Source organism: Microtus ochrogaster, linkage group LG9 (genome assembly GCF_000317375.1).
Source record: "Microtus ochrogaster isolate Prairie Vole_2 linkage group LG9, MicOch1.0, whole genome shotgun sequence".
Lineage (NCBI taxonomy): Eukaryota > Metazoa > Chordata > Mammalia > Rodentia > Cricetidae > Microtus > Microtus ochrogaster.
The window spans coordinates 29,220,911-29,244,988 of NC_022034.1; the positions used below are offsets into that span (position 1 = coordinate 29,220,911).

At 47.4% G+C, this 24,078-nt stretch overlaps 1 protein-coding gene across 1 annotated transcript in view; it reads left to right on the top strand.

Annotated features, from left to right (window-relative positions):
* Positions 1-19,628, top strand: part of Bend3 (BEN domain containing 3) — a 33,659-nt gene extending 14,031 nt beyond the window's left edge. The window contains exon 4 of the mRNA XM_005363585.2: positions 14,053-19,628. Coding sequence (XP_005363642.1) covers positions 14,053-16,296 — 2,244 coding nt within the window. The 3' untranslated portion in view covers positions 16,297-19,628. The remainder of the gene's footprint in view (positions 1-14,052) is intronic.
* The last annotated feature ends 4,450 nt before the right edge of the window (positions 19,629-24,078 follow it).

The window sequence follows — 24,078 nt, forward strand, 5'->3', positions numbered from 1 at the left end:
TTTATCTGTCTGCACGTATGCCTGTAGGCCAGAAGAGGGTGCCAGATCTTACTACACAGATGGTTGTGAGCCAACATGTGGATGCTGGGAATTGAACTCAGGACCTCTTAGCTGCTGTGCCATCTCTCCAGGCCCCTCAAGACTAGTTTCCTTTCCTTTTTTTAGTACTAGAAATTGTGCCGGGCAATCATTTATCACTGACTTACACCCAGATCCTTTTGTACTTTGTGTTTTATTTGAGACAGAGTCTCATCAAGTTGCCTACTTTAAGCTTTAATTTTGTGGTCCAGCAGGCCTTGAATTTGCCATTCTCCTGCTTCAGCCTGAGTGGCTAGCATTACAGGTCGGTGCCACCAGGCTGAATTTGCTACATTTGCTTCTTCCTCCTTCTTGACAGAGTCCCACTGCTTTAGCTGGCTGGATACTCCCTGTATAGGCCAGGTTGGCTTCGAACTTGTCTGCCTCTGCTTGCCGAGCTGGGCTTTACACCACCATGCCCAGATGCTACGGTGTTACCGTTTGCTTGTTATATTAACTTGACCTTAAGGGCTGATGAAGGAAGAGAATGGAAAAAGGCCACATATGCCTCTCACAGCTGCAGTTCAGGTGGGGAGTAACACACCACTTAAAGCCGTAGGGACTGAGGGGTCTAGCCTAGGGCAGAGTCTTCTGTGGTTCTGCAAATACACCTTTAGTTCCTAGAAAAGCATTTCACAGACTCTTACGCGTAGCTCCCTATCTGCCATTAGCACCCATCTCCTTGTCATACTTGCTCTCTGGGAGCCCAGGTGAGCATTCTGAATTCCTCAGAGCACCAGGGATCCAGCTTTCTCCATTTATTCTTTTCCCCCCTGCATCAGGGTCTCATGCTGCCTAGGTTAGCCCTGGACACTGCAGTAGCTGATGGTCTGATCCCCTTTTTACCTTTAGAGTGCTGGATTTACAGGTGTGCACCATCATGCCTGGTTTATATGGTGCTGGGGATGGAACCCAGGCCTTTGTGCATGCCCGGCAAATACTGTACCAGCTGAGCTACATGCCCAGCTGTCTCACTCACTATTCTATGGCTGTGAAGAGATACCACGACAAACTAACTCTTCGTTTTAGTTTTTTTTTCTCTTTAAAGATTTATTTATTTATTATGTATACAACATTCTGCCTCCATGTATGCCCGCACACCAGAGGAGGGCACCAGATCTCAGTACAGATAGCCACCATGTGGTTGCTGGGAATTGAACTCAGGACCTCTGGAAGAGCAGCCAGTACTCTTAACCTCTGAGCCATCTCTCCAGTCCCTTGTTTTAGTTTTTTGAGACAGGGTTTCTCTATGTAACCCTGGCTGTCTTAGCACTTGCTTTGTAAACCAGGCTGGCTTCAAACTCACAGAGATCCCTCTGCCTCCGAGTGCTGTGATTAAAGGCATGCATAGCTGTTGTTGGATGCTGTTCTTTCATTTCTTGGTGCTTAGACCCGAAGTAATCACTCAGAAACCATTATATATTATCTGAATCAGTGCTTGGCCAATAGCTTAAGTATTGTTTGTGTGTGTGTGTGCGTGCGTGCGTGACTGCGTGCATGTGTGTGTGTGTGTGTGTCCCTCCGTCTTGATGTGCATGTGGAGGTCAGAGGACAACCTGTAGGAATTGTTTCTCTCCTTCACCATGTTCTAGAAATGGAGCTCAGGCCATTAGTCTTAAAGGCAAGTACTTTCAGATTGTTTTATATTTTATGTGTACCAGTGTTTTGCCCAAATGTGTGTCTGTGTACCAGTGGTGGTTACCTTCTGCTCCCAGAGGCCTGAGTAGGACATTGCATCTCCTTGAACTGAAACTGCAGGTGGTTGTGAGCTGGAAACCAAACCTGGAAAAGCAGCCAGTGAATTGCTCTTAACCAATGAGCTGTCTCTTTAGTACATGAAAAAGTTTTTAATTTCTTTCAAAGCACTGCAACTTCAACTTACTTTCCTTATTGTGTCAGCTTTAGTACAATGTTGAACAGAAACGATGACAGGAGACTTGGTGTTTTGTTTCAAATGATATTAGCGAGAAGGCTTCTAGTTTCTTATTAGGGACTATCAGGTTAGAGTAGGGTTATGGAAGATATTCTTTTTTAATTTTCTAATCTAATCATGCACAGGGTGTGTGCGTGTGTATAGGTCAGGGGTCAATTTATGGCACTTCCTGTTGTTTTCTTTCTTCAGACAGGGTCCTTTTGCATAGCCCTGGCTGTCCTGGAACTCACTATGTAGAACAGGCTGGCCTCAGTTCACAGAAGCCTATCTCTGGAGTTCTGGGATTAAAGGCTTGTGCTGGTAGTTGGTTTTCTCCTACCAACATATGGGTCCCAGGAATTGCTCTCAGGTCCTTAGTTTAGTGACAAAATGCCTTCATCTGCTGAGCCATCTCACCCTCAACCCCATTCCCAGATGCTCCTTTACAAGTTGAGCCCCAGGTTCCTGAGAGGTTTTGTTATGAATGGTGTCAGATTCTGCTGTCTTATCAATTCAGTCACATGACTGTTTCTCCTTTACTTTGTTGTTGTGATAGATTATATTAATTGGTTTTTCAAATGTTGAACTAGCCAAGATCTGGCCTGGATCATAGTGTATACACACATTTTTTTCCGTTTTTGTTTTTTTGAGATAGGGTTTCTCTGTGTTGCCCTGGTTGGCCTCAAACTCAAGAATTTGCCTACCTCTGCCTTATAAGGTGTGTGTGCATCCCACACCTGCCAGTTATTTTTTATTCATTGTTATATTAAATCTGACAGTGTATCATGAGCATTCCTGTGTCTGTATTCATGGGGGTACTGTTGTGGAGTTTCCTTGTGGTGTCATCTGCTTTAATACGAAAGTATCCTGGCCTCACTGAAGTTGTGGAGATAGAAGGTGTGTCTTTACTTATTTACTTTTTGTTTGTCGAGAAAGGGTTTCTCTGTGTAGCTTTGGAGCCTTTCCTGGAACTCGCTCTGTAGACCAGGCTGGCCTCAAACTCACAGAAATCTGCCTGCTTCTGCTTCCCAAGTGCTGGGATTGAATGCATATGCCACCACCTCCTGGCTCTATGTATTTAATTTTTAAAGACATGGCCCCGTGTAACCCAGGCTGTCCTTCTGCTGCTCCCGCTCCCTGAGTAATAGGTTTATAGGTGTGAGTCAGCAAGCCTGCTTTACCCGGTGCTGGTGCTCGAACTCAAGGCCTTGTGCATTCTAGGCAAGCACAGCTGGGCTACATTCTTAGATCCCAAGTTGGTTTGTGTTGAGACAAAGACTTTCCATGCTCTGTACCTTAAGCTGGCCTGGAACTTGCTGCATAGCCCAAGCTGACCTTGAATTCTTGACAATCCTCCTGCATCAGTCCCCACTGCAGAGTGTGATGCCATCTCTTTCTCAAGTGTTTATGGAATATACCTTTGAAATCGTCTGGGCCAATTGAGTTCAGTTGTGGAAAACTATTAATTAGTAATTCAATTTTCTAGTATATTCAGCTATATTCAGATTGTCTGTTTCTTATACAAATTTTAACAGATTGTGTCTTAATAGATTGGTCCATTTAATCTGAGTTATCAAATTGTCTCCCCCAAAATTTCAGTGTCGAGCAGTATTCCTTTTATTATCCTTTTGTTGGCTTTGAGATCTTTAGTGATGGCTCCCTATGATTCTTTATTCCCAGCACTGAGGGTAGGCCCTAACTCCTGTGTGTACCAAGTAATCACTACATGCATTCCCAGCCTAAGTCTGGCTATTGGGTCGCATGGTGGTTAGTTGTTTTTCTGTTTGTCTGTATTGTCCCGTCCATTCCCAGACAGGGTTTCTCTGTGTAATAGCCCTGGCTGTCCTGGAACTCACAGACATCCACCTGCCTCTGTCTCTTGAGTAGTTTTAATTATCAACTTGATATGATCTATACTTACTTAAAATATAACTTTGGCTCTTACACGGGGCCGTTCAGTGTGGCCCATGATGCTGTTGAACTTGTTCTATACAGAGCAGCGTAATATACAGTGCTCCTGCCTCAGTTTTCAGAGTATTGGAATAGACGTTTGTCAGTGTGGCTGGCTCTTTTTAGGTTTTGTGGGGGTATTATTGTTGCTGTTGTTGTTATTATTATTGTTGTTGTTGAAACATGGTCTCACCGCCCTGCTGGCATCTGTAGCCATGCTGGTATGTGTTCACTATGCAGCTCTGACTAGTTTAAAAATCAGAGTTCAGCCTGCCTCTGCCTCCCAAGTGCTGAAATTACAGGTATGAGATGAACCAACATACCTGGATCTTGTTAGGCTTGTTTGTTTGCTTGCTTTGTTTTGTTTTGAGACAGGGTCTCTCTGCATGTCCCTGGATATCGTGGAACTCATTATGTAAACCAGGCTGTACTCAAACTCAGAGATCCCCTTGTCTCTGTGGCTAAGTCAAGTACCATCATACCCGACTTTGTTTTTAGGTTTTAACTGAGCATTTGTAAGATTCCGTTTTCTCTATTTTGTGATATCAATTCCTCTCTTTTCCTAACCTCCTGATGCTACCCTAGAATGCAGTATACACTTAAAACTTAAGTATTCAACTTCAGTAACAGGAGTACTAGTGCACATAGAGCAGACACACACGCATGCATCATGGACTGTTGTCTGTTAGGTAGATAAGAGTAAATTTTGTTTTATTCTACATTTATTTGTGTGTGAACATGCTCAGCAGCCTACGTTATTTTGGAGGTCAGAAGACAGCTTGCAGGAATTGGCTCTATCCTTCCATCATGTGTATTCTGGTCACTGCATTGCCAGGCCAGCGCCCTGCTTTGCTTTGGGCTATTTAACAGACCTGTGCTGCTCCTCTGTCCTATTGTCCTGTCCTGTGTCATTCCTCTCCCGACCCCCTCCCTGCACAGCTGAAGTCTCCCTTCCCTCAGGTCTCAAAGCCTCTGCTAAAACCTGTACAGGCAAATACACGGTGCTCCAGAACATTCCAAAGTTGTTCTGTTTTTAATTCCTCTGCCATGATCGTGAAGGAATTTCCCTCTGACATTTACTGAAGACTTAGAACTTTGAAGGTAAAACCCACAAAAATGTAGGTGCCCTCTGACTGAGAATGTTGGAGTTAACTCTGAGGCCTTTCTCCCTGACTCATCACCACAGGCTCTGTTTTCTCCTGGTCCTGTTTCCCCTGGAGATCTCTGCTCTTGACTCTCCTGGGTGGCTGTGATCTCTGTGTCCACCCTAGTTTCGGGGGTGGCTCTTGGTCTGTGCCCTCTGCCGTTTGGATTCTAGGAAAGTTGTTTGGATTTAGTTTGTTCAAGCTGTTGACTTGTTAAAATGGGTCAGAGACTTCCAGGCTCTTTGCATGGAGAACCAGGATCCCAGAAGCACTCTGTTCCTTTTTACAACCAAATACTAAATAGTCCATTATGTGGCTGGATCTCATTTGTGTATTCATTTATCAACTGATAGACATTTGACTTGTTCCCACTTTGTAACTGTCATAAGTAGTACTTAAAAAGACAATTTTTTTTAAGCGGTGTTGGTGCATGCCATAATCCCAGCACTCGGGAGGCAGAAGCAAGAGAATCTTGGTGAGTTTGAGGCCAGCCTGGTACAGAACTAGCTCCCAGACAGCTAGGGCTGTAACGCAGAGAAAACCTGTCTCAAAAAAAACCAAAAGGAAAAAAAAAATCTGTATGTAAGTCTAAGTAGAGGGTTTCTGTGTAGGAGGTCAGCAGGTAACTGGGTGTTGTATTTGTCTTCACCTTTCACCTGGGCTGAGATGAGCCCTCTTTGTGGCTCACCTCCATATATGGGCCGGCTGACCTGAGAGCTGTGTGTACTTCCCATCTTGTCTCAGGAGTCAGTGATGGCATTTTAGATGTCTGCTACTATGTTTAGCTCTTATGGGTTCTGGGGTTTCCAACTTAGATCTTAGCACTGGTGCACTGAGCTGTCTACCCAGCCTAAGTGACACATTTTAAAAAAATAATTCCATGGGAAAAAAATGATTTTTTTACACCTTTAAACATTTTTATAAAGGAATATTTAGAAATTCACCACATTTCACTCTAAGCCCTGCCCTTGCTTCATACTGTGTGAACTGGGGAAGGGCTTCATGCATATTGGAAATTCCCAGGGTAGTACCAGACTGTGGTACCTGACTGCCGCTGGTGTGTGTTGAGGCTGGTAAAATCCACAGTGGTTAGTGGAAGGGCTTGTCTGAAAAGCAGTTACCCATTTGTTCTCTGTCCCCAACAGTTCACACAATGTTCCTCACTGCTCCAGAGCACACCAGACAGGCGTGGCTAAGACGCAACAGGAGTTGGGCTGGAGGAATGAGGACACAGTCTGACCGGCAGCATTAGAATCTAAAGTTTGCCGTTGGCTTTCTTTTGTCTGTGCACACTGTTGGTGTTAGGGCTTGAACCCAAGGCTTCGTGATGCTAAGCAAGAGTTTGACAACTGAGTTGTCCCTGGCCCCTGTCTTCCGCAGCCCAGACCTTCTTCAAACTCCTAAGTAGCTGAGGATGACCTTGAACTCCTGACCCTCCTGAGTCCATTTTCTGGTGCTCGAATTGTGGGTTTGTCACACCACATTTGCTTCAAGTGGTAGTGAATGGACCCACAGCTTGGTGCATACTACTGACTGAGTATACTGTGCCTCATCGTTCTTACATCTTTTAGATAATCATTTCCTGTTCTTTTTCCTAATGATAGGTGTTTTCTGTTTTTATAGTGCTGTGAACAATGCTAGAGTGACCATCTTTGTACACAGGCCTAATCACTGTGTGAGTTTATATACAGACTGGAGTTCTAGGAGGTTTGGAGATTAGTTAGAAACCTAAGTCATACATAGTGCTAGGATGAAAGGTGTATGCCGCTATGCCCCCATTGTTAGTCGAGATTGACCCTCAACTATTCTCCTATCTCTACCTCCCCCATGTCAGTATTCCAGGTATGTATCACTGTAGTCTCTGTCCCCCCAGTCTCGAGGCAGGTTCTCATCCTGTAGCCTGGGCCAGCCTGGAATTCCTACATCAGCCTCTTTGTTGTTGTTGTGAGACCGGGTTTCTCTGTAGCTTTGGAATCTGTCCTGGAACTAGCTCTTGTAGACCAGGCTGGTCCTGAACTCAGTATAGGTCCATGGGTGTCTAGTACTTGTTTCCTAGGAAGTTTGTGTAGCTTTATTTATCAGTAAATCAGTGTTCTCAGAGCCATAGAGATTTGAGAACACCTGTAGATATTTTCTTTTTTTTTTAATTTATTTATTTGCTATGTATACATGATAATCTGCCTCCATGTATGCCTGCAGGCCAGAAGAGGGCACCAGATCTCATTACAGATGGTTGTGAGCCACCATGTGGTTGCTGGGAATTTAACTCAGGACCTCTGGAAGAGCAGGCAGTGCTCTTAACCACTGAGCCATATCTCCAGCCCACCTGTAGATATTTTCGAGATTAGAATGTGGGTTGAATTTCCAAAGTAACACTGGTCTAGTTCAGATAGGGTTGGCACTTGCCCCTTTTCTAGAGATCCTGAGCCTTCTGGATGTGATGGTGGCTCCAGGCAGGGAACATAGGCTCTCAGCACTTCACCCGGTGATTGGGGACCTTGGACGTAGCAGGTGCATCAAGAAGAGTAGAGGGGAGCCCACCAGCAGTCACCAGGCCTGTGACAGCTGAGACAGCATTCAGTCCTCAGTATCACAAGAATTAAATAACAAGCCCAGTGTGTTGTGCAGAGCTTCTAATTGTAGCGCTCAGCAGAGGACAGAGCTTGAGAGTAGTTTGGATTGTGCAATGAGTTCAAGACCAGCCTGAGCTGCAAAGCAAGCCCTTGTTTGGGTGTGGGGGCAAATGCTCATTGTGGAAAGGTGCATGCAAGGAAGCCTGCAGACCAGAGTTTGCCCTTGGTGGGAGGGTCTCTGGCTTCCATGTGCATGCTGTAACTTGTGTGTGTGCAGCACACACAAAATGAACATAATAAAATTGTTTTAAAGGGAAGCTGGCATATAGTTCATTGGTGGAGTGCTTGTCCTAGCGTGTGTACAGTCCTGGGCCTGATAGCAATACAGTGAAAATAATAGAATAGTAGCGGTAACAGTGTTTTGTTTTTGTTTTTTGGATTTTTCGAGACAGGGTTTCTCTGTGGCTTTGGAGCCTGTCCTGGAACTAGCTCTGTAGACCAGGCTGGCCTCAAACTCACAGAGATCTGCCTGCCTCTGCCTCCCGAGTGCTGGGATTAAAGGCGTGCGCCACCACCGCCAGGCTGGTAACAGTGTTTTGGAAGGAAGAAATTAAAACTTTTTTTTTAAAGATTTATTTATTTATTATGTATACAACATTCTGCCTCCATGTATGCCCACACCCCAGAAGAGGGTGCCAGATCTCAGTACAGATGGTTGTGAGCCACCATATGGTTGCTGGGAATTGAACTCAGGACCTCTGGAAGAGCAGCCAGTGCTCTCAACCTCTGAGCCATCTCTCCAGCCCAGAAATTAAAACTTTTGCAGGTGCCAGGATTGTTTACATAGAACTTCGAAGAGAAACATGAAAACACTACTGGGGAGAGATGGTCAGTGAGTAAGCAGTTCCCAGTCCCCAAGTGCTGACTCACTGTTATCTGTCACTCCAGCTCCAAGGGCTCCACACCCTCTGTGGCCGTGGAGAAAACCAGGCAAGCACACAGTGCTCATACATTCATGCAGGCAAAATACTCATACCCAAAGATAAAAAGAATGTAAAAAGAATCTTTAAAAAAAAAAATCAAATCTCCTCCCCCCCTTTTTTGTTTTTGTTTTTTTTTTTCAAGATAGGGTTTCTCTGCAGCTCTTGCCATCCTGGAACTTGCGCTGTAGACCAGGTTGACCTTGAACTCACAGAGATCTGCCTTGCTCTGAGTGCTGGGATTAAAGGTGTGTGCCACCAACACTTGACTTGATTATTTAAATTTAAAGATATATAAGTCAGGTGGTGGTGGTGATGGCACACACCTTTAATCCCCAGCAGAAGCAGATGGATATCTGTAAGTTCGAGGCCAGCCTGGTCTACAAGAGCTAGTTCCAGGACTACTAGGGCTATTACACAGAGAAACCCTGTGTTGAAAATATATGCATAAAAAAAAGAAAAATATATACATATATATGTTTTGTATCTATGGATCTTTAGCTTGAATGTATATTCATCATGTGCATGCTTGATGCCCATGGAGGTCAGAAGAGAGTGTCGGATCCCTGGAAATAGAGTTATGAACAATTGCAAGCTTCCATGTGGGTGCTGGGCATTGAACCCAGGTACCCTGGAAGAGCAGCCATGTTAATCACCATGTCTCTAGCCCCCTGATTCCTTGTTTTATGACTGACAGTCAGTATGGAACTTAGAAGAAAAACAGCTTTCTTAGAAAAAAGTCTGACAAGGACCAGGAAGACTCACTCTGCCCCTCCCTGAAGCAGGCTTGGCACACGTGGCTAGAATTTCTATTGTTTTATTGTTTATTTATTTTGTCTGTCTCTCTCTGTGTGTGCCAAGGTGTGTGTGGGTCAAAGGACAGTTTATAGGAGTTTGTCCTTTCCTTCCACCATGTGGGTCCCAGGGACTGAACTTGGGTGGTCAGGCTTGGTGGCAGTCCTGCTGAGGCGCCTTGTCATCTGGGGATCACCTTTGTTCACAGAAGTGGAGGTGATGGTCAAGAGCTGTACCAGGCTGAAACCTCTTCTCCTGGGGCTTTTGTCTGTGTGACTCTTCCACTGTTGCTGAGCAGTGGTGGTACACACCTTTAATCCTAGCGCTCAAAACAGAGGCAGGTGGATCTCTGTGAGTTCGAGGTCAGCCTGATCTATCTACAGAGTGAGTTCCAGGACAGCAAGGGCTACACGGAGAAACCGTGTCTCAAAAAAACCAAGACATAAGAAATGTACTGTGGTTGGTTTTAATCAGATAGCAGAAATGTCATCTTCCTCATTTATGCTACACTCGGTGGCTTCTAGGTGTGTAACTGTTGAAAAAGCTGGGGTTCCTAAAGTGTCTCAGAGGAAGCGATGACGGGTTCCCCACTTAAAAACAGGCTGAGAGCTTGGTGCTACCAACACTGCTCTGTCAGAAACTGTGCACTTAACTGGGAGCTGATGGAGTAAGGGCTGGAGGGATGCGTGTGGGGTGCAGACTGCTTCCAGGTTCCGTGGCAGCACCAGGAAGGCCATAAGGGAAAGGCTGTGTGTGACTCTTTCCTAGTGTGCCCAGGGTAAGCATCGCCGTCACTACCATTATTCCAGAATAGTGGTACTAGCGCCCTGGTGCCACATCACGTGGCCCACACTTGATTTTACAGTGATTTTTCACTCCTGCTTCCCATAGACATGCTTCTTGCTTGGATCTTCCGTTGCTGACTCCCTGGACACTGTTTAGCCACTCATTAGTCACTGAACTGAATTCAATAACTTCTGTAGACTCTGGGGTCTGAGGGTGATGACTAGTCCTTAGAGCACTAGTGGCCAGAACCCTGGAATCTCCCCAGGATGTCTGCTGCTCCTCACCTGCATGGTGGTGCCTCAGTCCCATTCCCCAGCTGAGATCTTCAGGTCTTCCCTGTGAGTCTGCAGGTGCTCGTGAATGGAACGTCCATCATGATCTAGGCTAGATGCCAGCATCAGAGCCAGAGCTGTGCCACAGAGTCCCATATGGTTGGAAGATACACCTTGGAGAACTGGGAACTGTCAGCCAGACACCCTGTGCCAAATAGCACAGATTTAAAGATTTCTTGATATTCCTAGACAGCTGAGCAGAGATTTTATCAGCAGCAGTAAACGCAGCGAGCACGTCGTTGCCTTGGCAGTGTTTGTGGAATTAATTGAGGGCTGAGTTGACAGGACACCATTGTAGAGATATCTAAGAACCTTCCCTTTGGTGCTTGCGTTTTATGTTGAATTGTTATCCAGGGTTTCTGAGTGAAGAACATTGCCCTCTACTGGGACTCTTCATTTTTTTATCAGGCAGTTTAGTAAAAAGTGTTTCCATTGATCTAAGAGTTTCTAGCATGCTCAGTAGGAATGGCAATGTTTGTGTTAACAGCTGGTCTGAGAATCATGGAGGGGGTGTCCAGTCAGGTGTTCACTCACATCCTGCTTGCACACATTTAATCCCAGCGCTTGGGAGGCAGAGGCCAGTAGATCTCTGAGTTCAAGGCCAGCTATTGTACCTAGTCAGTTCCAGGACAGCCAGGGCTTTGTGGATCTTCCTACTTTAGCCTCTTGAGTAGATTGGAATACAGACAAGCACTGCACAGGCCATGTCGCCCAGCTTACTTTGGAAGAAGAGAACACACAGATAGGAAGGATCAGGCTGCTCCCTGCCATGCTGCCAAACTTTCCAGCCTCAAGTGAAGGCCTCTGGCCTCCAGAACCAGCAGGCTGCAGCATCTCACTCCAGGGTTCAGAAGTTGCCATTTCTCCAGAATACAGGCGGTTGGGTGCTTTCTTCTCTCTATTTTTTTTTTATTGTATTTTGGGGTTTTTGTTGTTGTTGTTGTTGTTTTAGTTTTGTTTTTTCGAGACAGGGTTTCTCTGTAGCTTTAGAGCCTGTCCTGTAGCTTGTAGACCAGGCTGGCCTTGAATTCACAGAGATCCGCCTGCCTCTGCCTCCAGAGTGCTGGGATTAAAGGCGTGCTCCCACCGCCCGGCTTCATCTATTTTTTAAAAAGAAACTAATTTGCTATTCTAAATAAAATGGCATGCTACATTTGCATATTCTCATTTTTAAAAAAGGAGCTGTTCCTGCTTCTAGCTGTGAATTTTATTCACTAATCAAATTTGAGCCCTGTGTTTGGTTCTTACTATAATATGAAACAAAATCTTGTCTTAAAAAACTGGGGTGGGACTGGAGAGACGGCCAGTGGTTAAGAGCACATGCTGATTTTCCAGAGGACCCAGGTTCAATCCTCAGCACTTACACCAGGCAGCTTAGAACTGTATGTAGCTGCAGCAGTTCCCTAAGCTCTGCCGGCACCAGGATTCACACGCTCATACCCATACACAGACAAACACACATACTTGAAAAATAAGTTAGAATGTTTCTTCATTTTATTCTATGTGTAAAAGTGTTGTTCTGCGTGCACGTATGTGTACCACATGTCTGGTGCCCGAGGAGATCAGTAGAGGGTGTCAGATCCCCCAGAATTGGAGTTTCTGATGGTTATGAGCCATCATGTGGGTGCTCGGAACCGAAACTGGGACTTCCGGAAGAGTAGCTTCACCCCTTAACCAAATGAGCTATGTCTCCTAAAAATAAATATATTTATTTAAAATAAAATTTAAAAGGTCTGGGTTTAGTTTTGTGATAGCACATTGCGGTAGCTCAGTGCTTGAGGCCTAACGTGCATGAGGCCCTGGATTCAGCCCTATTATGGAAAAAGAGTCCTTCTTCTTTCTGGCCAGTAAACGAAAGAACTTTTTTCAGCTCAGTCTCTTCATGGTACTCCTTTGGTAGACCCTGAGAAGCCCTCCAGAGTGCCTTGCCCTGCTGTGTGAGCAAGCATGACAACGTAACAAAAGGCCACACCATTCCTTCTGCGCCTGAGAATGGTCTTGTGTAGTGTAACCCTGCTGCAGTCAACACTTGACCCTGTACTTGCTGTGCATCATCCCATCGCTCTCAGAATGATCCTGTGGCAAGACACAGAAGCTAAGGCATCGACGGTCACACAGGGAGGCCCTGATGGGTGGCTGAGCGCCCGTGCACTTGCACCTCTGTCCTGGGGTTTAATAAAGTCAGTGGGTTTTGTTTTGCCACCCCCAGCTCCCAGAGGTCCTTTTCTTAGGCAGAGATGGGACAGTGTGATTAGCAGGGGACTCTCCTCTGTTCCAGCCACCTTGCTCAGTGGTGGGATAGATCAGAAATGGCTGTGACAAGCCGTCGGTGGTGGCGCACGTCTTTAATCCCAGCACTCGGGAGGCAGAGGCAGGCGGATCTCTGTGAGTTAGAGACCAGCCTGGTCTACAGAGCTAGTTCCAGGACAGGCTCCAAAGCCACAGAGAAACCCTGTCTCGAAAAACAAAACAAAACAAACAAAAAAAGAGAAATGGCTGTGACATTCAGTGCGACAAGATAGGAATCATCAGGAAGGAGTGGGGCAGAAGAGTGGGTGGGACCACCCACAATCTCTCCCTCCCTCCAAACAAGAGAGCCCTCTGCTCTCAAGAAGTGAGACGTGTTTTAGAACAGCTAGGATGGGCAGAAGCCACTGACCCTGTGTTAGTTTCTACAGAGCCACCTTCATGGAATCAGAATATCATCAAAGATCTCTTTGTCTCCATGATTCTAGCACTCAGAGGACGAGAGGGAGACCCCATCTTTAAAACCAAAACAAAAAAACACCACCTCAAAAAATATGGAAAGAAAGGATCCCAGGTGGAGGGTGCAGTGTTGCTCACAGTAAAGCGACCACCTAGTGTGCTCAAGCATCCCTGGCTTCAGTGCTGGCAGCACCAGAATCTCTTTATGTCCAGGTGTGTGAGTCAGGGGCTTTGTTTTGTCTTTAAAGGGGGTCCAGGAAGAACTTCACTAATCAGTATGTGGGAAGCACAGGAGGCTCAGTTAGTATTGCTGGGCCTGCTTGCTGCCTGGGTAAACCTTACCTCTTTTTTTGTTTGTTTGTTTGTTTGTTTTTCGAGAGGGTTTTTCCTTAGCTTTGGAATCTGACCTGGAACTAGCTCTTGTAGACCAGGCTGACCTTGAACTCACAGAGACCAGCCTCTGCCTCCGCCTCCTGAGTGCTGGGATAAAAGGCGTGCACCACCACTGCTCTTCATTCCTAGAAGTTTTTACCCAGTCTTACCAGCTTGGCCTCTGTTAGCCGCATGAACAGAAGTATTCTACAACAGTAGGAGCCTTCCTGGGTCTAGCAAGGAGTAGGGAGATGGAACAGGTTGGCCCTCAGATGCTACTGTATATTTGGTGCATTCCTGGATGGACAGATTGGTTTGGACAAGAAACATTGACCTTGGGTCCTTTGTGCTGTCCCAGCCCAGTCTTTAATGCATTGTATCAGAACACGCACCTAACTCTGCAAAATGGTTTCTGTTTCTTAGGCACTCCTGGCAGGCATGCGCAACCGTGAGAACAGCTCGCCCTGCCAGGGAAATGGAGAGCCAGCGAGCAGGGGCAGGAGTGGGAGCTGTGTGTGGCCTACGGAAGACGAGCCTTCCAGTGAGGCCACAACTCCTTCCTACAAGAAGCCTCTGTATGGCATCTCCCACAAGATCATGGAGAAGAAGAACCCTCCCTCCGGAGACCTGCTCAGCCCCTATGAGCTCTTTGAGAAGGCGAACTCCAGTAACAGCCCCTCTCCTCTGCGCCTGCTGAATGAATCTCAGAAACGGGAATGTGGTGCTGGGGTGGCCACTGATGGGGACCCCAATATCTACTTCCTGATCCAGAAGATGTTCTACATGCTCAACACGCTCACATCTAACATGTCCCAGCTTCACAGCAAGGTAGACCTGCTCTCCCTCGAGGTGAGCCGCATCAAGAAGCAGGTGAGCCCTTCTGAGCTGGTGGCTAAGTTCCAGCCTCCCCCTGAATACCAGCTCACTAGCGCTGAGCTGAAGCAGATAGCGGAGCAAAGCCTGTCCTGCGGCGACCTAGCGTGTCGCCTGCTGGTGCAGCTCTTCCCGGAGCTCTTTGGAGAGGTGGATTTCTCCCGCGGCTGCAGTGCCTGTGGCTTTGCCGCCAAGCGGAAGCTCGAGTCGCTGCACCTCCAGCTCATCCGCAACTACGTGGAGGTCTACTACCCCTCTGTGAAGGACACAGCTGTGTGGCAGGCTGAGTGCTTGCCACAGCTGAACGACTTCTTCAGCCGCTTCTGGGCCCAGCGAGAAATGGAGGACAGCCAGCCAGGCAGCCAGGTCACCAACTTCTTTGAAGCAGACCAAGTGGATGCAGGCCACTTTCTAGACAACAAGGACCAAGAAGAAGCTCTGTCTCTGGACCGCAGCAGCACCATCGCCTCGGACCATGTGGTGGACACACAGGACCTCACCGAGTTCCTAGATGAAGCCTCCTCCCCAGGTGAGTTTGCCGTGTTCCTCCTGCACCGGCTCTTCCCAGAGCTGTTTGACCACCGGAAGTTGGGTGAACAGTACAGCTGCTATGGCGACGGTGGCAAGCAAGAGCTGGATCCCCAGAGGCTGCAGATCATCCGCAACTACACGGAGATCTACTTCCCGGATATGCAGGAGGAGGAGGCCTGGCTGCAGCAGTGTGCCCAGCGCATCAATGATGAGCTGGAGGGTCTGGGGCTGGAGGGGGGCAGCGAGGGGGAGGTCCCACGGGACGACTGCTACGACTCCTCTAGCCTGCCGGATGACATCTCAGTGGTCAAGGTAGAGGACAACCTGGAGGGCGAGCGGCCTGGCCGGCGCTCCAAGAAGATCTGGCTGGTGCCCATTGATTTTGACAAGTTGGAGATCCCACAGCCAGACTTCGAGATGCCAGGCTCAGATTGCCTACTGAGTAAGGAGCAGCTGCGTAGCATCTATGAGAGCAGCCTGTCCATTGGCAACTTTGCCTCCCGCCTGCTAGTGCACCTGTTCCCGGAGCTCTTTACCCACGAGAACCTGCGCAAGCAGTACAACTGCAGCGGCTCCCTGGGCAAGAAGCAGCTGGACCCAGCCCGCATCAGGCTGATCCGCCACTACGTGCAGCTGCTCTACCCTCGGGCCAAGAACGACCGCGTGTGGACTCTGGAGTTTGTGGGCAAGCTGGATGAGCGCTGTCGGCGCAGGGACACGGAGCAGAGGCGCTCTTACCAGCAGCAGCGCAAGGTCCACGTACCTGGCCCCGAGTGCCGGGACCTAGCAAGTTATGCAATCAACCCCGAGAGGTTCCGAGAGGAGTTTGAGGGGCCCCCGCTGCCTCCTGAAAGGAGCAGCAAAGACTTTTGCAAAATCCCCTTGGACGAGTTGGTGGTCCCCTCACCCGACTTTCCGGTGCCTTCTCCCTACCTGCTGTCGGACAAGGAGGTTCGTGAGATCGTGCAGCAGAGCCTGTCGGTGGGCAACTTCGCTGCCCGACTCCTGGTCAGGCTCTTCCCTGAACTCTTCACAGCTGAGAACCTTCGACTGCAGTACAACCACTCCGGGGCTTGCAATAAGAAGCAGCTGGACCCCACGCGCCTGAGACTCATCCGCCATTACGTGGAAGCTGTCTACCCGGTGGAGAAGATGGAGGAGGTGTGGCATTATGAATGTATACCCAGCATTGATGAGCGGTGTCGCCGCCCCAACAGGAAAAAGTGCGACATCCTCAAGAAAGCCAAGAAAGTGGAGAAGTGACAAGTCTGGGGCTGCCCAGGGACTTGGGTCACCACGGACTGAGCGTTGCTCCGGAGCTCGTGTACGGTATCCACAGACAGGCACCTTATGTCAGTGGGGAGTGGTTTCCTACCTTTGCACACACCACCTACCCAGCCACAAGAAAGAAGCCTTGAATTTGGTCTCTTGTATTCATGACTTTGTTCCGTGTTCCCTGCTGGCACAGCTGGAGTTGGGGAGTAGCCAAGCTGTGAAATGAGAGAATCGATAGGGTAGAGTCCCTTTTCAGGGCTGGGGCACCCTCCCTAACCCTCACAATCCAAAATACAAATTTAGGCTAGCTGTGGTGACCCACACCTAGGCAGAGGCCATTGTGAGTTCAAGGCCAGTCTACGTAATGAATTCCAGACCAGCCCAGGGCTACACAATGAGACCCTGTCTCTCAAAAACACCAAAATACAAATTCAGCAAGCTTGTTTCTCTCCCCCATGTTTTACATCCCCCCCTTTTTGAATTAAAATGAAACCCTTTTAAAGAAAATCATTCGCTCTTTGGGAGCCATTTTACTTAGGAAAAGAAATCTTAAAAAAATAATTGAGATGAGATACTGTACGATTACTTAAATTGCTGGGATTTTTAAGGATGATTTTAGATTTATGTTTTTTTTGTTTGTTTTTTGTTTTAGAAATGCCATATTCTGGCATTATGTGTAACTAGCTTCAGGTGGCACGGTGACTGGTTTTACTAATCCTGTGTTTGACATCTGGTTTCAGAGAGTCCCGAGGCCCCTCGGATTCACAGATGGGATGGAATATAAGTAGTGGGTAGCCCCTTGATCCTGTATGTGAGTTTTCCTACTGCTGTGGCCCCCAGAAAGGTTACCTGTGGCCCAGCCTGTCTGCCACTGCCGTGTGGTGCTCACTGTGTAGACAAGAACACTGGAAGATGATATGAATGTAGATAGACTGGAGGCATAGTTCACGTCTTCACGTGAGCTGTGTCCTTCCTCAGCCCCATTCCCTCTCCGCACACAGGTGCTGGATTAGAAGGACAGACACATTGGAAGGAACACAATGTGTTAGGGATGATTTTGTGTGATTTATGGGTGGGCTTCTTTTGGGTTCACCAAGAACTGTTTACTTTCCATGTATTTGTACAGAGTCCCTATCCCCAGACCTCAGTGTTAGCTCCTCCCATGAGCAGCATGGCCTTGGACCTCTACGAGCCTAGGCTCTTGCAGGTGTTGGAGGGACCCAAACCATCTTAAGTGGAGCGCCCATGCTCCTTCCCAGCCCCACTCAGACCTTTCCCCTCAAACCTTCTAGGAAGTTCTGCCGTCCTCTCCTGGCCCACCCCTAACGAGGAGGTGCACATGTCTTCCACCCTTCTACACTGGGGCCAGATGCCTAAGAAGGGCAGGAGACGGTGCTCCCCAAACTGAATCCATCTTACCATTGACCTCGAGAATTAATTCAGTTGCCTGGGTAGTCATAATACCCTTGTGGGACATTACAAATGTGATAACTTAATGACTTACTATTTTGCTACCTTAATATGCAGAAGTGTTAGAAATAATCTATGAATTTTCTCATACAGATAAGAACTTTAGTTCTAGTAGACAATATGATATAATTTTGCATGTACCCAATGGGCATTTAAAAAAATAACAATTTTGAATACTATAAAGCTTCTATTCACTGTCATTTTCAGATTATTTATGCTGTAACTGTAAACCTAAATTATTGTTGTTGAGAAGTGCATAGGGAGCTCATGGCTCTCTGTCACATGACCACACCTGCAAGCATTTCTCCTTACTAGAACACAAACAAATCAACCTTCTTTGTGCCCAGAAAGAAGGTATGGGGGCAGCCAGAAGACTCCCTTTTCCCTCACTCGGGCCTCTCTCTAATGCCTTAGTCTCACACACACGCATGCGTGCATGCACACACCTACCCCAAAGATGGCTGTGGTGTTCTCTCATGCTTCCGCTAGCTTGAGAGAATTCCGCGAGATTTGTTCTGGTCTTGAGGATGTGACCGAGAGGATTCCAAGCCATGTGAAAGTTGTCCTGAGCTCTAGAGTGGGTTGTGGCCCTGCGACGTCAGAAGCACAATCGGTTAGCAAGTTTTTAGAAGTCCTGTTTCCTCACAGCAGAGAAACGGCAAGTTCTAGCAGTTCAGCATGACTTTGTGTAACCCAGAGCGTGTTGACTCTGGGAAACTATATTTTGGTTTCCTTAACACTTTAACTATGTAGGGCTTCACAGCCTGCCCCCCCCCCCCCAATCTCATTGTCCCTTTCAGTGAAAAGAGGCAGACACTCTGGGAGCTGTTTCCTACCCCTGGACTGTATGGTATCCTCACTTACCCATCCATACAGGTAGATCCAGTGGGCATTTTTTTTTGTCATGAAGCAATATGAATATTAAATACTTATTTTTTCAGAATTTAATGGGTTCCATGAAATCTGTTGGCGACTGCTTTCCTTGTTCCCCATCTTCCCCATCTAACTCTTCGTTTGTGTTTTGGATTCTTTCTGCCTTGTATACAGAGGACTAAAGATTAGCACAGACATTCTGACGTTGAGTAAGGTAGTGTGTCGGTGGGTGGTAGACGTCTTGCTTTTCTTTGTTAGGAAGCTGTTAAAGAATGTATGAAGATAGTCATGAATGTATAGTGTTCGAATCCTGCTCTTAGTTCATGTGGCCGTGTCTGTATGATGACAAATGTTTGTCAGGGAATAAAGTGTCTAGTGTCATTAGCGCTCAGTGCCCTTCCCCTTCAGCATTGAGCCCCAAGCCTTCCTTTCCTTTTAAGTTAGGGGGTGAGGGGTTTATATCAGCAGCAATCATCAACCGACCAATGGGATCTACTTCGTGGTGACTGGATTTGGCCTGATCACACCACAGTGTGGCCGGCCTCTTGGGTTCTTGGAGAGATATTCTGTTTCTACCATTCCCCCAGAGATTGCTTCTTGCCTGACTGGGAGGTTCCTGGAGACTCCTGCTTGGAAGTCACTGGGTCATTCTGAAGTGGGGGTCAGGGCCCAGGGCCTGGTACTGCTGTGGGAAGTCCTTGCCTCTTGTAGATCCAGCCTTAATGTCTGACATCCTAGCATGAGCAGACCCTGCACAGAGTGGATGTCAGGTTTCTACTGTGAGGAGTCAATAATGCGGACAGTTTTACCAAAGAGAACGAGACACCACATCACGTCTGCCTGTTACCATTGATCTGAGTGCACCCTTAGAAAACTGAATGTAACACAAACCCAGGACATTTTTGGAAATTGTATGATCTCTAGCAACTTTGTGTGAATTTTTATACAAGCACTGTTTTATTAATTATATAAAATATAAAAATAGAAAAACTGTGGTCTCGTAACACTTCATTTCTGTAGGTCCCTCCCCACTTAGAGTGTGTCTGGATCTGTGTGTGCACCTTCCCTCCAGTCCCTGGGGAGAACATGAGTGTTGGGGAGCTCAGTGCTTGGCCGTCAGGTGCAGCTCACAAGGTTTCCGTCTGACCAGTTTCTGTAGAAAGCTTATCTTGGGAAGTGGGAAGAGGCAGGGTTCCATATTTCCATGTACTTCACAGTTACGATGACTTTGGCTTTTGGGGTTTTATTTTTTTGTTTTTTGAGGCAGGGATCACCTGGCCTGGAATGTACTAGACCAAACTCAAAGATTCTCCTGCCTGAGTTCCGGTATTAAGGTGTGCACTACCATATCCTACTGCTTTTGTTGAGATGGGCTCGGGCTCTCAGGTATCACTTGACTGACCTGACCTCTCTACACATTCAGAGTGCCGGAATTACAGGCTTGCGACACCATGCCTGGCTCAATTGAAAAATCTTAATTGGCTGAATTTTGATTTCTAGATTTGGAAATTTTATTCCACAAAATAGGATGACTGTTCCGAGGAGTTGAGCAGAGGAAGTGGGTTTTATAGTCAGGGAAGGGCTGAAGGAAGCCGAAGTCAGAAGAAGCACACAGAACGAGGAGCTTGATGTGTGGCCTTTGAAGCAAAGACTGACGTGCTGCCGAAAGTTCACGTCCTCAAATGAGAGAAAGGAATGCAGTAAGGCCTCGCTGCCTCTAGAGAAGGTTCATCCATTCAGTAAATGTCTTGGGAGGGCCAGCCAGCTACTGCGCCTGCTCCCTAACTAGCTAGCCCAGCCCCCATGTGTGACTAGTTAAGCCGCCCATTCAAGCCTGGCTGGAAGGTCCTGGTAGTTAACAGCACAGCACCTAACAGGTCTGCCCTGAAGCTGATTTGTAAGACATGCGGGGGTAGGAGCAGACTGGGCCTTGCTCTCTTTACAGAAGACAGCCAGGCCACAGCAGGTGTCCTGACGCTGGCTCCCGGCCTGAGGCACCACTGCAGGACCTCCTGTTTCTCACAGGCAGAAGCCATGTTGTTAAGCATGCTGTTAGAGCTGACAGGGATTCCGCTTGTGCTATTTCTGCTGCAAGGCGTGAGGAGTTGCCATCCTTGGCTTTGACAAGCTGAAACCTTGGTGCTGAACTGCTAAGTGTGTTGGGGAGACACACCTTAGTATGCATAAGGCCTGTGGCCACCAGCACTTCCCTTCAAGAGTAGATAAAATTGCATGACTCCAAGTTGACGTCGACATTGTAGCCTTTCCTTTCTCTGCTTCAGAATCAAGAGTGAGGTCCCAAAGCTTCTTTTGTTTGGTTGGCTTTTGGTTTTTTTTTTCAAGAGCGGTTTTTCTGTGTATCCTTGGTAGCCTTGAACTCAAGAGATTTGCCTGCCTGTCTCCCGAGTGCTGGGACTAAAGGTGTGCACCACCACCATCCAGCAGCATTTTTTTTTTTTTTTTTTTTGGTTTTTCGAGACAGGGTTTCTCTGTGGTTTTGGAGCCTATCCTGGAACTAGCTCTTGTAGACCAGGCTGGTCTCAAACTCACAGAGATCCGCCTGTCTCTGCCTCCCGAGTGCTGGGATTAAAGGTGTGCGCCACCACCACCCTGCTCCAGCAGCATTTTTTTTTCCAAGGACTTGCATCTTATATGGTTCTGACTAGACTGGAACTTGCTATGAAGGTCAAGCTGGCCTCTGACTCACAGAGATGCACCTGCCTCAGCTTCACAGGAAATGGGATTAAAGGTGTGCACTACCACACCCAGCCAAAATGATAGAATCTACATTGTTTAATCGTGACTTAGATCACAGAAACAAGCATTACCTGTGGGAACCCCTAAAGAACAAGTGTTCATTGAGAGAAATACGGTTTGCCCTGGATGAAGTCTTTGAGCCTCGCTTGTCTCTTTTGGCCAGATTTAATGTCTCGGCATGTTGGTGGTGCCTGTTATCCCAGCACCTGGGAGATTATCGTGAATAAGAAAGTGGGCGGGAGCTGGAGAGATACTGAAGAAGTGAGAAGGCTGGCTACTGCCAGGGGCTGAGCGAGGTGTGCACAGACACCTTGGTGTGGTGCTCCCGAGAAGGCAGCCAGCAGCCATTCTAGTCAGGAAAGGCAGCGATGTGCTAATGCAGGGAAGTGGGTGCAGTCTGCAACGGTGTCCCTCTGAAGGTAAGCCGGCGACATGTGGATGCTCTCCCTTTGGGGCAGCAGTGTGAAGTAGTGGAGTAGGTAGGCTGTGCCGTGAATGGCGTGTAGGACACATACAGGAAGGAAACTATGAAATGAGAGATACAATAAAGCCTTCATGAAACTTCGGAGAGCAAAATGATGCCCATTAAACACAAGTGAAATGTTTGCCCAAGTGGGAGAGGAAGAGGGGGGAAATGCACTCAAAGGGGGAAGGCCTCGGAAGAATGGGGAGAGGCCAGCAGCGCCAAGGTGCTACCTAAGGAAAACCTCTCATGGGCTTTGGGTACTGTTTGACAGCTGCTGCTTGGGCAGTGGGGGGCTGGGGGTGGGGGAGTGAGACATAACGAACCCTGGTCTGTAGTGTCTGCCCCGGCTGGTACTGTGCTAGCAAGCCAGCCGTGCGACTCCTGAGCAGTCCCGGAGGTGCTCGAGTCCTGCTCTGCTATCAACATCACGTTCCTGTCACTGCTCCCTGGAGACTATCCTGCAAGTGTAGGCTGGTTATTCTCAGTAAAGCCCACCTTCACAGAGCCAAGGTAAGACAGAGATCCTCCTTTTCCCTTGAGGTAGGTTCATAAACATCCACCGAACTGAATTTGTTTGATTTTTGTTATTTTTGAGACAGCGTTTCTCCGCGTAATTGCCTTGGCTGTCCTAGAACTTGCTCTGTAAACCAGGCTGGCCTCGAACTCACAAAGATCCACCTGCCTCTGCCTCCCGAGTGCTGGGATTAAAGGCATGCTGTTTTTAGTTTCTTGAAAAAACAGTTTTCCAAGATGGTGCTGCACACCTTTAATCCCAGCATTGAGAGGCCGAGGCAGGTGGGTCTCTGAGTTTGAGGCAGCTTTGTTCTTCATAGCAAGCGCTAGTCATTTGAAATAAGCTCAGGACGTCATAGTGAGATCTAGTCTCCTCCCTGTCTGTGTAGAGCATAGATGACAGGGTTTGTCAGTTAACAACTTAGTCCCTAGTGTCTTCTCTAAGTGGGGTTGTCATTTTGGTAAAAAGGCCAGATGAACCTAACAGTCCTAACCTTAAACCATGCATGCCTTGAACACAGCAACTGTATCCTGCAAGTGTTGTAGGAGCTGCGGGCTATGTTCCTGCCGCCCCAGCTCCTGGTCGCCTGGCTAGCTTATGCCCCAAAATAACAACACACAAACTGTATTCTTTTAAACACTGCTTGGCCCATTAGCTCTAGCTCTTACTAGCTAATTCTGATATCCCGATCAACCCATCTCTGATAAACTGTGTAGCACCAGTCTTACCAGGAAAGACTCAGCATGTCTGACCTGGTGGCTTGCTTCATGGCCTCTGCCTGGGAGAGGGGAGCATGGCCTCTGAGCTCACTTCCTCTTCCTCCCAGCATTCTGTTCTGTTTACTCCACCCACCTATGTTTTAACCTATGAGGGCCAAGCAGTTTCTTTACTATAATTAACCAATGACCTTCCTCCATCATGCAAGCACTGCCCTGGAAGAGCAGGATGTATTTATTTTAACTGTTCAGGGTCCCCCCGTTATCATCCTATTAGAACAGGATTTTCCAGCCTCAGCTCTGCTAACATGCTGCTCTGTTGGACACTGTTTGTACATTATGGGATGTTCAGCATCATCTTCGGGCTCTTATTTCTTGGTGTCCCTAGTATCCTGTTCATCGTGATGACTAAAAACATAATTATTGCCAAATGCCCCAGGGAAAGTGGGCAAGTTGCTCCACGTTGAGAACCCCTGCCTTGGACTGTCTCCAGGGGCTTTGATCGACTTATTATGTTGGTCACATTTTGACTGGGTATGTCTTGCCAGGACCACATTAAAAGGCAGCTGTCGTTCAGCTTCAGTAATGAGTGAGTTGTCAGAGCGCCATGAATCATTATGGATTGCTGTTACGTTTCTGCTAGTTTTCATAAATATGTTCCAGGCCCTCACAATGGAGGCAACCCCCGTGAGATCAGTCTCCTGCTGCATGGCCAGGCTCACAGTAATCTGTAATCAGATGTCAGTTTGATTTTTAGAACACTGTAAGAGTTAACTTTATTTTTAATTATGTGTCTTTGTGTGTATGGGGAGTCTGGGTGCCCACAGAAACATTGTATCCTCTGGAACTGGTGTTACAGGGGATTTTGAGCCACCTGATATGGGTGCCAGAAACTAAACTCTGGTCTTCCCCAAGAGTAGTACAGGCTTTTGGCCAGTGAGCCCTTAGTTTGATTATTTTGTTTTGTTTTGCTT